At 52.4% G+C, this 14,071-nt stretch overlaps 1 protein-coding gene across 1 annotated transcript in view; it reads right to left on the reverse strand.

Moving 5' to 3' along the window:
• PLXNA4 (plexin A4) overlaps positions 1-14,071 on the reverse strand; it is a 446,344-nt gene that overhangs the window by 73,065 nt on the left and 359,208 nt on the right. The window contains exons 10-12 of the mRNA XM_015134941.3: positions 10,691-10,891; positions 2,998-3,094; positions 2,322-2,512 (exon numbers count right to left, since the gene is read on the reverse strand). Coding sequence (XP_014990427.1) covers positions 2,322-2,512; positions 2,998-3,094; positions 10,691-10,891 — 489 coding nt within the window. The remainder of the gene's footprint in view (positions 1-2,321; positions 2,513-2,997; positions 3,095-10,690; positions 10,892-14,071) is intronic.

Genomic DNA, 14,071 nt, shown 5'->3' on the forward strand with positions numbered 1-14,071 from the left:
CGGTAGCACCAGACACACTGCCATACACAGCAGCCCCCTGGGTTGGTTTCTTGTTGAGGGCTCTGGGAGGAGCCATTCCACAGAGGAGGTGTGAGGGTGAGGGGTGGGGACTGGGAAGGGAGGACATGGGCCCCAGTGTGGGGTTGGGGGTAGTGGGGAGAGGAGAGGTCCACCTGTCCTCCTATCCCAGATCATTCTGTAGGTTAATTCTGCAAATATTTCCTCCAAGTCTGAGAATAACTGTTTAGATTCCTACCATGCAAGAGACTGAAGTGGGGACTGAGAGAAACTCTTAGAGCCTGTACAGCCAGGAAGGTGGAGGATAAAGGATCTGAAGCATGGGGCACATTTTGAGGGCCACCCCAAGGGGCTGCTTTGCTGGGTGAGGCTGTTCATCCACAAAACCCATAATCTTGCTTTCACACATCCCTGGTGCACATGCAGAATTTGTGAGTGGGGGTGTGAAGTCTCACCATTGTAGTGGAGGAGAACAATAACCTAGGAGAACATTACTCAGGAGACCTGGGATTCAGGACCATGTTACTGACACTTTGGTTAGAGTATGTGTGCCTCTCTGAGCATTAGCCTCTGTCTGGAAGAGAATAATAACCTGATGATAACCCTGGCCTTGGGAGACATTATGGGTTTGAACTGTGTTTCCACCAAAGTCACAGGGACAAGTCCTAGCCCCAGTGTCTCAGAATGTGTCCTTATTCAAAGACAGGGTCTTTACAGAGGCAATTAAATTTGAAGGAGACCGTTAGGATGGGCTTTGGTACAATATGATCTAATGAAAAAGGGAAATTTGGCCACAGAGAAATGCACAGAGAGAAGATAATGGGAAGCCACACAGGGAGAAGATGGTCATCTCCAAGCCAAGGAGAGAGATGGGGAACAGATACCTCCCTCACAGTCCTCAGGAGGAACCGACCCTGCTAAAACCTTGACCTTGACTGTCTACCTCCTGAACTACAGGATGATCCATTTCTATCATGCAAGCTGCCTAGCTGGCAGTACCTTGTGACGGCAGCTCTGGGACTCCAATAGAACAGGTGGTTGTTTGGACAAGGTAAGGGGTATAAAGGTGCGGTGCAACTATTAGCCATCACACAAATATATGGCCTATATTTTTGCCTGCCACTGTTAAGTGATCACATACTGTGTGAATTGGGGAAACTGTGCACAAAGCCTCGTACCAGTTCGTCCTCACTGTTCACTGAGGCAGAGACTTGAGTCTTTATCTTCTCTCTTTCCCCCTCTTCCAGCTGCTTCATAATCCTGATCAGCATCCACAATGGTAAAGAGGTATTGAGCACCTACTGTTTGCTCAGCCCTGAGCTGGAGGCACAGATGCCATGGTGCCACAGGTGCCATGGTGCCACAGGGGAGGAGCATGTGGAGAGAGAGATGCAGCCCTCTTTTTTATTTTAAGAGGGAGCAAGGGACTCTGGCCATGCTGGAAGAGTAGAGGAGTTGGAGGAGAAGAGACAGGACTACTTAAATTAACTCCACGGGCAGTGATTTCCTTGGCTTAGACATCCCTGGGAATGATTTTATCAATGATGATGAGTGAGGAGGAGTCTGGTGAGATCCCCATGCACTGGGCCCGGAGCGAGGTACCTTGCCTGCAGGTGCGCATGAAATTCTTCCAACTCCCGTGTAAGTGGGATGCTGAGGCCCACCACACATGTGAGGAAGGTGAGGTGTAGAGATAGTAGCCACACCTAGGTACCCAACAAACAGCTGGTGGAGCCTGGATTCAAACCCTGTTCTCTGGGTCCCAGTGTCTGCATGTTTAGCTCTTCCCTGTGTTCCTCCCTGGGTCTTCGATCCATGGCCTGTGTCCTGTTGGTCCCCCTAAACTGTGCTCCATCTTACAGCTCAGGGCTTGTTTTGGCGGAGTTCGAAGGCCTCTCTATTGTGACCTTCTTCACCTCCCCAGAGCCGGGCTGTGCCCCAACGCCCATGCAACCTCCAATCACGGGCTGACACTTGGTGAGGGTGCCACTGGTGGAACTTCAGGCCTTGCCACCGAGGCTCTTAGAGACAAAGGAAAGGGCTGGCAAGAACTCAGTCCTTCCTGACCCAGCTCCTCGGAGATTCCAACAGGACAGTCGAGCCGCAACAAGAGTCTCTGATGCAAGCCTAAGCTTCCAGGGAAGCCATGAAGGAAAACTAGGGCACCACCCAGCCAGGAGGAGCAACCAAGTCCACCCGGTGACCACTGGGTGACTGACACCACGGCTGGGCAGTTTCCGCAGGGTGTGGCGCAGCAGCCTGGAGCCTGTCCGTTTGGAGCAGGAGGCCCGACCCCGGCTTACCTCTGTGATGCGGGGGTTCGTGCACTTGCTGTTGGCACCAGACAGCTCCAGCCACCGGCTCTCCTGGGCAGGGCAGTGCTGGCGCAGGGTACACTGGCCCGGACTCTGGCACCAGCCACATGCGAAGTCTGGGTCAGCCTTGAGGCATAGCCCGCAGCTCTCGCGCATGGCTCCACACTTGTAGAGGTGAACTGCAGAGGGGAAGGGCAAGGGCAAGGGGTGCTTGGGAACGGCAGTGGGGACAGGAGGGGGCCAGAGAGGGACAAAGAGTGCAGTCCCAGCCTGGGGCAATGGGGCACAAAGGCAGCTTTGCCCCCTTAGCCATTCTGATGCAAAAAAGAACCAGAAAGAAAGTCCAGGCCAGAGCAGAGGGACTGAAATGGGAAGCTCTGGGAACTCTGTTCACTCAGCACTCAGCAGCCCTTCCCAGGAAGTCCTTTGCACACCACCTCCTCCCAGAAGCCACCAGCCCAGGTCAAGCTGTACAGAGCCCATGCTCAAGAAGTAACAGAGAAGCACAGATGGTGGAGAGGCTGTGAGGGAGAGGCTCAGAGGGACAGGGACAGCCACCAGGAGGTGGGGGCAGAATGACACCTGCGAGAATGCAGGGCGGCTCCTTCCCTCTCTACCCTGTCCCTTCCCCTCCCTCCCCTGCCAGGCCCCAGCCCTTCCACACCTTTATTCTGAGCTGGGTTGTCAATGTTGAAATGCCCATTCCACACGACTGTCAACTCCACGGGCAGGTTGTTGATCTCCATCCCTTCATAAGAATACTGAAGCCAGGTTGGAGAGGAGGAAAGAAGAAAGTGGGGTCACAGAGAGTTCTAGAGAGGGCCCAAAGGATTAGCCTAGGGCTGTTAAGAGCTCATGGGCTAAGGACTGGCCAAGACTGTGCCTGTGTGCCTGTGTCTACCTGTGTGCACACAAGTATGCGCAGGCACATGTGGGTACAGGTGGGGAAGTGTATATTAGAGGGAGTGGAAGATAACACAAGGGTGGGCCAGGCCTCCAAGCATGCCCCTGTGGGTGCCAGCTCAAGGAGCAGATGGGAGCAAGCCACTAGGTCATCTCCTGTGGGTCTCAGGCAGGAGGCCTGTTCCCACCCCGCTTTCCTGAGAGGTAAAACTGAGGGAAGAGTCCACTTCCTCTCGGGCTGCCCAGGGAAACCCTGGTCCCTAGGCCCTCCCAAGTCTGCAATTAGGTTGGGGAACTCTAATTTCCAGGAAATGTCCAGGATAGGTGGATGCTTTTCCAAAGACCTGGGGAGGGGAGATCACTTCCCAGGCAAGGTGGTGGTTGCAGAGACTAAGAAATGAGGGAGCTACACCTTAGGGGGATGAGAGGCTAGAAGTTAAGAGAAAAGAGGACTAGATGGGAGCTTGTTGGTGAGGGGGAAATCCTGAGGACCCTGGAGGGCAAATATGGGAATCTGGGCCTGGATGCTGCAGGTAGTCACCAGCTCAAAGCCAGGCTCACACACAGATTCCTGTTGTGCTCCTGTCCTTGGAGGGCCCCTCAGGGTCCTGTTCCCCTGCTAAGAGATAGGAGGTGAAGGGTGGAGAGAAGAGGGAAGTGCTGGCTTGAAGATGCTGGTGGAGGGGACAGTCCCCAGGCATGATGGCCCCTAGTCTGCCTTCCCATAGCAGACCCGTCTCAGTCCCCAGAGAAAGAGGGTTAGCAGAGGAACTTAGAGCCCACCCTGGGCAGCAATTTCCAACACCTACCTGGTGATTTTCTCATTATTCCACCCGACTCTGCTCGCCACATGGGGCGGGATGGAGGAATGGAATTGGGACAGATTTTCTGCATAGGAGGGGCTGAGGTCTGGCAATTTGTTGAAAGAGGTTAGTCCAGAGGACCAGGTTTGAAGTTATGTTTGCAGAACCCATGGGCTCTTTTAATTCAAATTAGATTTGAATTAAAAATTTGGAGGGCTTCACTAGGGGGATGTTGACTGATATTACGGGAGGCTGCTGAGGCTCCCTCCTCCAAGTTGGCCATGGCACCTTCATGGAGAGGGAGGGTGGCCACAGGACATGGGAAAACACATCTGAGAAGAACCTCAGAGGGCTACTGTTCACACCTCTGCCTCTGGGCAGGGACAGGTCTGCACCCTGTTTGTAGGAGCTTCTAAAGGAGACGTTATACTCCTCAATGCAGGAAATCACCCTAAATTCCTGAGTTACGGAATGCGCTCCCATGAGAACAGACTGTGACTTGATGTTGCCCTCATACAGCAACCGCAGGAGGACATGCCTCCAGTCACTTCGGGCCCTGCCCTAGTGTCCAGAGTTCTAACTCCCTCCCTGGCGACGTGTGCTGTGGCCAGAGAGCCACGTTTGTTGTTTGTCCCACAATGGATGCACTGCATCCCCCTCGTTGAATCTGTCTTGTGAACAATGGCTCTGGGGCCAGGGCCAGGGTCCAAGCTCACAGAGTAAAGCAAAGTTTCCTAGCCCTGCAGAAACCACAGTGGAGACTGATCATCACAGAACTCAATCATCAACTCCCCACAGGTTGTCTCTGCAGCTGGGTCGGGCTGGGTGGTCCTATGTTTCCTGAAAACCTCTTCTACTTTAGACTGGTGCTTCTTAGTGTGGTCTATGGACTCCTTCATCAGAACCACCCAGGGGGCCTACTAAAATGCAGATTCCAGGGCCCATCCCAGATCTGCCAGACTGGAACCTCTGGAGATGGGGAGCATTTTGAGAACTACCCTGTGATTCCGGTGCTGATTAAAGAGTTAGAGAATCTCTGTAGTCTGTTAGAAGTAGGGAGGTAGATGGACTGCCCCTGTGGAGGGAGAAGGGTATAAGAGGGGGATGACCTCCCTCCCTTCCTCCCTCCTTCGGGGTGTGTGTGTGTGTGTGTGTGTGTGTGTGTGTGTGTGTGTGTGTGTGAGAGAGAGAGAGAGAGAGAGAGAGAGAGAGAGAGAGAGAGAGAGAGACAGAGAGAGACAGAGAGAGAACTTCCAGGCTTCCAATTCCCTCCTCCAGCCACATTCAGTTTCTTCCCATCCTTCCCATCTCTCTCCTTGAAGGTCCCAGTGGGGAAAGGTGATCCCAACAGACTTCAAACTGCTGTCTGGACGACTCTGGGCAGGGCTGGCTGTTCCACCCGAAGCTGAGCACCATTTGATCACCTGGAGGCAGTGCTGGGGCGGGCAGAGCTCTGACCTTTAGGAGGGATACTGGCAGTGGCTATGTCAGGATGGGAGCCTGGCTTCTGCTTTCAGGCCTGGGTCTGGCCAAGACACAAAGTGGAAGCAGCAGGTGGTGACCAGGAGTGTGTTAGCCAAAGATCAATAAATCCTCAAGCCCCCTCTCAGGAAGGACCTGACATCCCACAGAGAGGAAGGCAAAGAATCCTACATACGTATGCATGTGAGCATCTGTGTACACAAACGTGTTTATGTGCATGCTGACTTGAGAGGTTAGCACACATCTCCATGTTATCTGTGTCCATAAATGCACACGCACATAGACACACAGACACACACAGTTCCACAAAGTGGTTCTGCCAGTGACCAGCTGTGTGAAGTGAGCAGATAATCCAAGTCTTAGTTTCCCCATTGGTAAAGTGGGAATTCAAAGCAGTTCACATCTCCTTGGATTGGGGTAAGGATTCAAGATCAAGCACAGCATGCTCTGAGCATAGGATCTGTCATATAGTCTAAGCACTCAAATGTGATTTTGTGTTTTAGTCTATGTGCATACAGTTGGGGATGCTATGCAAAACTATATTCATGTTGCCTATGTTTATGTTTGTGCAGAAAAATAATAGCAGCCATGCATTGAGTGTTTCTGTGCCAGACCCTTAATATGTATGGGATGTATGCATATGAGAATGCTTCTGTGCTCTGGTATGTGTGTGTGTGCATGTGTGCAAGCATGAATTTTCTCTTTGAAGAAATTAAAAATAAAAAAGACATTAGGATCACATATGCTGGGCATTTCTTTCTCTCCCCCAATGCTGGGATCACAACTATGAAATATTAGAGAAATCATTAACCCCATGTGCTCCCCCAAACCCCCCTCTGTCTCTAGGGAAGTTTCCATTGTTCCTGGAGGCTCTCTCTCCTGTGGATGACCTGCAACGTGCCTGGGGCAGGGTAGGGGAAAGGGGTGGGCATGGCAGACGGAGCCTCTCTGCCTCTGTAGACAGCTGGGAGCCTGGACCGCAGGCTCCCATCCCCCAGGATCCCCCCATCTCCACTCCACTTAGCATTTATATAGCTCTCTGTAATCAGCGGGCAGTTAATCTGCACAAAGCTCAGAGCCCGGGGAGGACAGGCTCCAGGCTCCTGGAGGCTGGGAGGTTAAGTGTCTCAATCAAGGTCTGGCACACCATGCCGGGCTAATGGATGACTTTCCCCATTACCTTGGGAAAGTGTGAACCTCAGCTTCTACTTCTAAAGCAAAAATGAGACCTTGATATAACTGAGACATTCTTTCTTCCAGCCAGTCCCTTGTCCCGAGATCTAAGATATTTTGCCGGAAAGTTCTGCCATTTGGGCAAACAAATCTCAACAACCTAATGCTACATAAGAAGCTGGTATGTACCCTGTGTCCATCTCTAGTGCAGAGGGCTCTGCTGACCCCTTTTCAGCTGTGTCCCAGTAAAGTAGAAAGGGGGCAAGTTCTCTTCCTATTGCTCCCCTATTCCGGTTTTGCACGTGGTAAATGAAGGTGCCAAGAGAAAACCAGAGGCCAGCATGAGTCCGCGGAAGCTGGGCCTGGCTCCGGCCCTCACGACCAGCACTTCAGCCAGCCAGATGCCCTTTGCAGCCCACTCACTGGTGTGATTGGCAGCCTCTGAGAGCTGGTGGCCATGCACTATTATTAGCAGCACTTGACATTTTCCTAGAGCCTTGGTCTAAAGCAGGCCACGAATACCCACAGTTGCTTCCCCTCAACTGCTACCTGTGAGTCCGCTCTGTCCTCCTCCCACCAGCCCCTGGGGGCTGCAGCCATTGGCTCAAGGCCTGTCCCCGCATAATGGGGTTGGAAGTGGCTCCACCACCCCAGCCCAGTGTCACTCCCACACTGAATTTTCTTCTTTTTTCTCTGCTCTCCTCTGAGACTAATTTATCACCCACCTCCTTCTGCCATCACAAACTCATGGATTTCTTTGTTAGATCCCTTGTCCAATGCTGTTTCGATTGTTCATGGATTTAGGAAATGAAACAATTTCTTCTTCCACACAATCCTCTTTGAGGCTGATCAGACCATACTCCCAGGAATAACACCAAAGCTGGGGTAGAAAGTGCCCTTCGCTGCTGTTCTTTCTCAACCTGTGATTAGGGGTTGTGTTATAAAACTGGATTCAAGTTCTCAATTTGTGCCTTACTTGCTATGTGATCTGGAGATGGTCACTTGCCCTCTCTGGGCCTTGGAGACCTCATCTGTAACAGGATTAAGTAGATACTCTCTCAGGTCTATTCTTGCCTGATGGTACCCTGTTTGCTGTAACTATGGTGGGGGAGGGTTGCTCCGATCATGACCGCAAAGATGTTTGATGGAAATCGCTTGATGGCAAGCAGCAACCTGACCCAGACCAGCATTTAAACTGGGATTCCACTGTCCCCCATGAAAAGAGAGGCTCCTGGGAAATGGCAGAGCTGAGCCCTCCAGAACTATGTGATTCCAGTGGGTCCTAGGAAGCAGAGGGGACTCCTCCTACATTCTACTGTCTGAGGGGTATCCCTCCTGTTGCCTCACTTTTTTTTCTCAGACTTTAAAATGGTAGAGAAATCACCTCTCATACAACTAATGGTGTCAAAATTAAAAAGTCATGGAGGCAAAGTCAGCTGCGCTGCTTTGGAAGCGGTGACCTGGGGGCACCTACACCTGGCCCATGGTGGATGGGGAAGCCGCAGCTCTGAACTCCAGAGGGCCAGAGCATAGCGGGAGCCCTCCTCAGGTCCCGAGTTGGGGGCAGGGCACGGGCCAGGAGTTTCAGTCTCAGGTTCTCTCCTTGGTGAAGGGAGCCGCAGCTTCCAGGCCTCCAGCTCCAGTGCCAACAGGGGCTGGAAGTAGAACTGACCACTGTGTCCTGGGATATCAGGCTTCCAGATGTGAAATTCCCAGGGGTGGAGCTATGTCACTTGCTGATTTCTTGAGGTCCAAGGATTCAACATCTGACAAACAGACTGTGTGCACACTGGAGCCCAGTCGTTCCCTTCCTTTTCCCATGGCTGCCGACGAGGATGCCAGCACTAGGTACCCCATGGGGACACCATGAAGGAGGAGACAGCACTCACCTTCCTGGTGCTGCTGAGACCCTGTTTGTGCTCTTGTTCTCAGGAGGCTCTGATTTCGCACCCATGTTTGGGGAGTTCCCTGTGATGGCTAAGGACTCATTTTGGTCAGGCAGCTCTTGGCCTGGGAAATGCTGAGGACATTTCAACACAATCTACTTCCAATTCTGGCAGTCAATAGAATGGCAGAGGGTCCCAGCGAGCTTCTTGGAAGCTAAAGTTAGTCCCCAGGGCACAAAAGAACTTCCGACCAAGGGGTCTAGAAGACTTAACTCACGCTGTTGTCTGAAGTATCTTTGTCTATTAACGGAGTCAACCAAAGCCCAGGCCATGGGGTCCAGTTTTATGACACTTGTGTCCCTCTCTTGGGGAACTGAAGGCACAGCCATCTGAGGACCACAGGCTCTATCCACCCTTCTGACATCTCCAGATCCTTGGGGCAGCTTCTCTGAAGAAACAAGGCTGTTTTCCCCACCGTTTGAGATCCTCATCAGCCTTCTGCAGAGTCAAATGTGAGGCCCAGATGCAGGTCTCTTTCTATAGGGAGCGTCTTGTTTTGGAGAGAATGACTTGAGCCAAACCCTTGGGGCTGATCTGCTTGAACTGAGAATTTATGGGGAAACAGGAGGTGTTTAATATCTCCTTTGCTTGCAGGTTTAATCTGGAGTGCTGCAAAAATCTGAAAAATAGGTTGGCTGCCAGGGGAGGAGGGGGATGGGCACACGGGATGCCGTGGGGACAACATCTGGGGTTTCAGAGGTTGTGAGAGCAGCGACCAGTTCTATCCCTGTAATGCTGAGTGACCTAGGGCAAGTGTGTAGGATTCTCTGGGCTCCATTTCCCCCTGGACTACTTCCTGCAGGAAGAGTGGGGTGTCCCACGAAATCCTTTGTCTGGGACTTTCCTGGTCACACATCACATCTCCAAATACAGACACTGTATGTAAGTGCCCAGGAGCAACTAGAAGAATATATGGGAAACAGTGTGACACAGGAGGGGCCCTCAAATCCAGGCCACCTCTGCCACTCACTAGTTGTGTGACCCTGAGCAAGTCACTTACCTTCTGGCACATTTTGGGATGCATTACCCCAAAGTGAATAGAGCTTCAGCTTCTGGGCCTACACTTGCACACACAGCCCCTTTTAAGGCCTATGTATCTAATTTTGTACTTACTATATTTTGGTCTTAAAGAAGGTCTCCAAATGGTATGTCTCACCCCACAAACCTAGATCTGCCCCTGCTTCCAGGCCTCCACTTTCTCTTTTGTGCAGTGAAGAAAAACTTTAAAGTTTCTATGACTTGAAAATGTTCTGAATCTATGTGTCTAGTGTTTGTCTCTGAGCATCTGGGCACAAAGAAGGGAGCCCAGAAAGACAGAGAGAGAGAGACCAAAGCAGTAGCTGGAAAGGCAACATGGCAGGTGCGAAGGGAAGTGGGCAGGAAAGGTGATACACAGGTGGGGTTCACTGTGGGGTACCTAGGAATGAGGTAGACAGCTGTCGGCAGCCTGGGGGCTGCTGACCACTCATTGACAGGGCTTGGGCTTAGTGTGGATTTGCTACACATTGGGCAGGGTTTGTGCCGATCTAAGCAGCACGCTCCTGGCCAGCTTCTTCCCTTCTGTTGGTTCTTCCTGCCAATGCTTGGTCTGTCTCAGAAGCCTTCTCTGCTGAGAAACAGCCTCTTTGTAGATGTGAAGGTGGTGGGATGTCTTTGGGGCTTGTTGAGAAGGCAGGGCGCAGGGCTTTCAGAGCTTCTTAGGAAAGAGGATGGACATGAAGGTTCCTGGAGCCCAGCATCTGCCCACAAACAGGGCTCACAGCTCCACGGCTAGTCCAATATCCCTTCTAATCCTGTCTTGCATGGACAACCATCATCACAAAACATTTACAGCTAGGGCCGGGCCCTGGGTGACCTCAGAATCCAGCACGTGGCTGGGGCAGGTGTTGTGGGGCTGGGATGTGCCAGCAGGCATGGCGGAAGCAGGTGGCAGTTTTGTGCATGTTGAGGAAATGACTGCAGGGCTGAGCTGATTTGGCTCCGAGAAAATGACAGTGATGTGGGCGGGGCTGGGGCCTGGTTTGGCGGTGGGCAGGGTTGGGTGACTCACAGAGGTGTTCTGGCACTGTACGCTGGAGCTGTTGAAGCGCAGGGCGGGCACCCGCTGCTCGCTGCCCTGGATGTTGAGGATGCATTCGTAGCCACGCTGCCCAGACTGGGGCTGGGGGAGGTTCTTGGCCTTCAGCGTGATAGGCTTGATCACCTCCACAGGCACCAGGATCTTGTCCACTCGCAGCAGCTGGGGGCAGTCCTGGGGACAGAGGGCATGGCTCAGGCTGGGCAGCCAGGAAACCAAAAGAGCAAGGACCTCTGCAGACATAATCCAGATGTTCCCTGTCTCCACCCTTCTATGGACACACCCACAGGTGACCCCTGAGGTGCTCGTGCCTACCCAGTGGGCAATGCACTGAGGACAAAAATGAAACTGAGGAATCTGGGGTCCTAGTGTCATATCTTGAGGTGGTCCCCACCCTCTTTGGGTTCCATGAATACCTTCCTTATGCAATCCAGATTCTCTGACACTCCTGTAGCCTCCTCATGGCACCCTTCTACCCTAGTAGAGACTGCCTCTGCTGGCTAGGCCTCCCCCCCGCCACTGCGGACTGATGATCTCTTTGCCTGCTAAGTTCTAGGCTGTCAAGAATTGGGATGGATAGACCATGTGAGAATCTCCACAGAGAGGCAAAGCCCTGGGCCCTACTCTGTCCCTGGAATGTGAGTCTTGACTGCAGCAGAGGGGCTGGGAGGACCTTCCCTACGTGGGCTGAATCTGATGTTTGAGAATGTTCTGGAATGGGCCCCAGAGGCTTTATAAATCCAGAAGCTTCTGACCAAGCTTTAGGATGTCCTGGCCCCAAAGAAATGCCTCTCAGAGTAGAAACACTCTGAGCTCTTTCTAGATGCTAGCAATGGGCATACTTAGCCCTGGAGCCACAGGAGCCCAGATGGCCTTTAGGATGGAGACAGTGAATCACTGGGCCCCTTTTTCCTGGGGCTATCGGCTTTGTCTAGGGAGGACTGGAGACATAAGGAGGTCAGAAGAAGGAGGGTGGGTGCTCTGCCCAGTTGAGTGGTAGGAGCTGGTGTGTTGCTGTATTCTCAGGAGCTGGGTGGAGGAGAGTCAGTATTGTAGCTCCTGCCGATGGATGTGGGCAGGCGTGAGGCCTTCCATAACACAAGCATGGCCTGGGCACCCCCTGTGCTAGGCAGGTCCCACCATCCCCCAGATTCCTCCATCTGTGGCACTGTCTGGGGCATGCCAAGACAGATGGCTCCTGGGCAGGTTGATCATCAAAAGCATGACGCACATGTTCTTTGTGAGGGTGCTTTGTCATGGGCTCACCACCAACTCTCAGCAGAGGCTTCTCTCCCCCACCTTAACACTTGTCCTCAGCAGAGTAAGGCAGAAAGGAAGCCACTGAGGAATGGTGGAAGGGAGGGGTTCCAGGTAGTTAGGCAACTGGCAGCTGTCCCTCCCAGGTCCCAGAGCAAACATGAGCCAAATATCTCTGTGCCATTACGAGCTACACCATAACAAGACTTAGGCTTGGAGGGAGAAGGCTTCAGCTAGCTCTAGCACCTCTGAGCTGCTGATGAGCTCTGGAACTCTGAGCACATTTGAAACTCAATTTCCGTATCTATTAGTTGAGCGGGCCTCCAAGGCCCTGTTCATGTTAACCCATCATGATTCCATGATTTGGAGTGGTTGTTCCCTCTATGCTTTCTGATCATCCAACAAGAAAAGAGGAGGGAAAGAGAGGCAGGGGAAACGGAAGCAAGAAAGGGAGAGAGAAAGCTATAAGGGAAGCTAGGAGACAGAGAAGAAGCTGGAGGAGCAAGACCATGGTCCACAGATGGACCAGCAGTGGAGCCTTGCTTCATGGGAGTGTCCCAGGCCCATTAAACTAATCCTTCCTCCCATGCCCCTACAGGCTGCTCACACGTTTATCCTGAAGTGCAGCTAAAAGAGGAGCTGCAGATCCAGAAATTCCACTCCTGGGTTTACATGCCCAGAGGAACTGAAAACAGAGACTCAGAAATCTGCACACCCATATTCACAACAGCATCATTCGCAACAGCCAAAAGGCAGAAGCAACCCAGGTGTTCACTGAGGAATGAATGGATAAACAAAATGTGACCTATTCATACAATGGAATATTACTCAGCCTTGAAAAGGGAGGAAACTCTGCTATAACATGGATGAAGCTTGGGGACGTTATGCTAAGTGAAATAAGCCAGCTACAAAAAGGCAAATACTGCAGGGTTCCACCTGTAGGAGGTCCCTTGAGCAGTCAATTTCATAGAGACAGAAAGTAGAATGGTGATGTCTAAGGGGAGGCAGGATGGGTAGTTGTTTGACGGGAACACCACCTCAGTTGGGGACGGTGATGACAGCTGTACAACAATGTGAAATGTACTTAATGCCATTGAACCGTATCCTTAAAACCGGTTCAGACGGTAAATGTTATGATATGTGTGTTTTGCCACCATTCTAAAACAATGAAGAGAAGCAGCAGGGAGGTGGGCCAGCAGGAAGAGAACAGGGGCCTTGCTCTTGGCCTTCACCTTGCGTGTGGTCTGAGGCTCTACAGCGTGTGAGTCTCTGGAGACACCAGGTAGCCACCTGTGGAGAGTCTTAGCAGCTCCATCCTGTGCCCCTACCACAGCCGCTCCCTCAGCCCCTGCTCTAGCAAGGTGGGAATGTGAGACACAAAGGAAAGAAGCGATTTGTGGAAAAGATGGAGATCAGAGCTGGAGTAGGAGGAGAGTGATATTGGCAGCACCAGGAGAGCAGATCCTTGAGAGTGGGGTTGCTCTGAGTCCAGGCTCCACTTGACTCCACCCTCCCTCTGCCTGAGCCCTGGGCAGCTTCCCCTCCCCTGAAGCAGGAAGGAGCCTGACTCTCCCTCCTGCCACAATCCCTGGAGGGAGGTGGGTCTGGTCGCACTGGGAGTGAGAGCCAGGAGGCCCTGGAAACTCTTCCCTCAACCTCCCGCATCCACATGTTGCCACCCAGAAATGAGGCGCTGAGGGTACTGGAATCTCAGAATCCTCTGACTACCCTCATGGACCCCATCTATTTTGCAAAGGAGAAACTGAGGCAAGGAGAGAAAGAAGGGCTCAGTATCAGCAGACGAGCTGGTAGCTGAAGAACTCAGATGCCAACTGCCTGAGTCACCAAGTTTCCGCCCTTCATGAAAGAGGCAAGTTCCCACCAATGGGCAGGACCACCTCAGGATGGGCTGGTCAGTCAGCAACGGTCCCTCTGAAGTCCAGGGGACTTGGAGCTGTGAAACCCTCTGGAGCTGGGCTGGAACCCTGCCTGGGGGCTGGACTGTTCTTGTCCGGGACATGGGCAGCAGCAAATGCCTCTCTCCCACGTCCCCTGTAAGATTTTTAGTGAGACGTGTGATGAGTTCTCTAATGAGTC

This window comes from Macaca mulatta, chromosome 3 (genome assembly GCF_049350105.2).
Source record: "Macaca mulatta isolate MMU2019108-1 chromosome 3, T2T-MMU8v2.0, whole genome shotgun sequence".
NCBI classification, from domain to species: Eukaryota; Metazoa; Chordata; class Mammalia; order Primates; family Cercopithecidae; genus Macaca; species Macaca mulatta.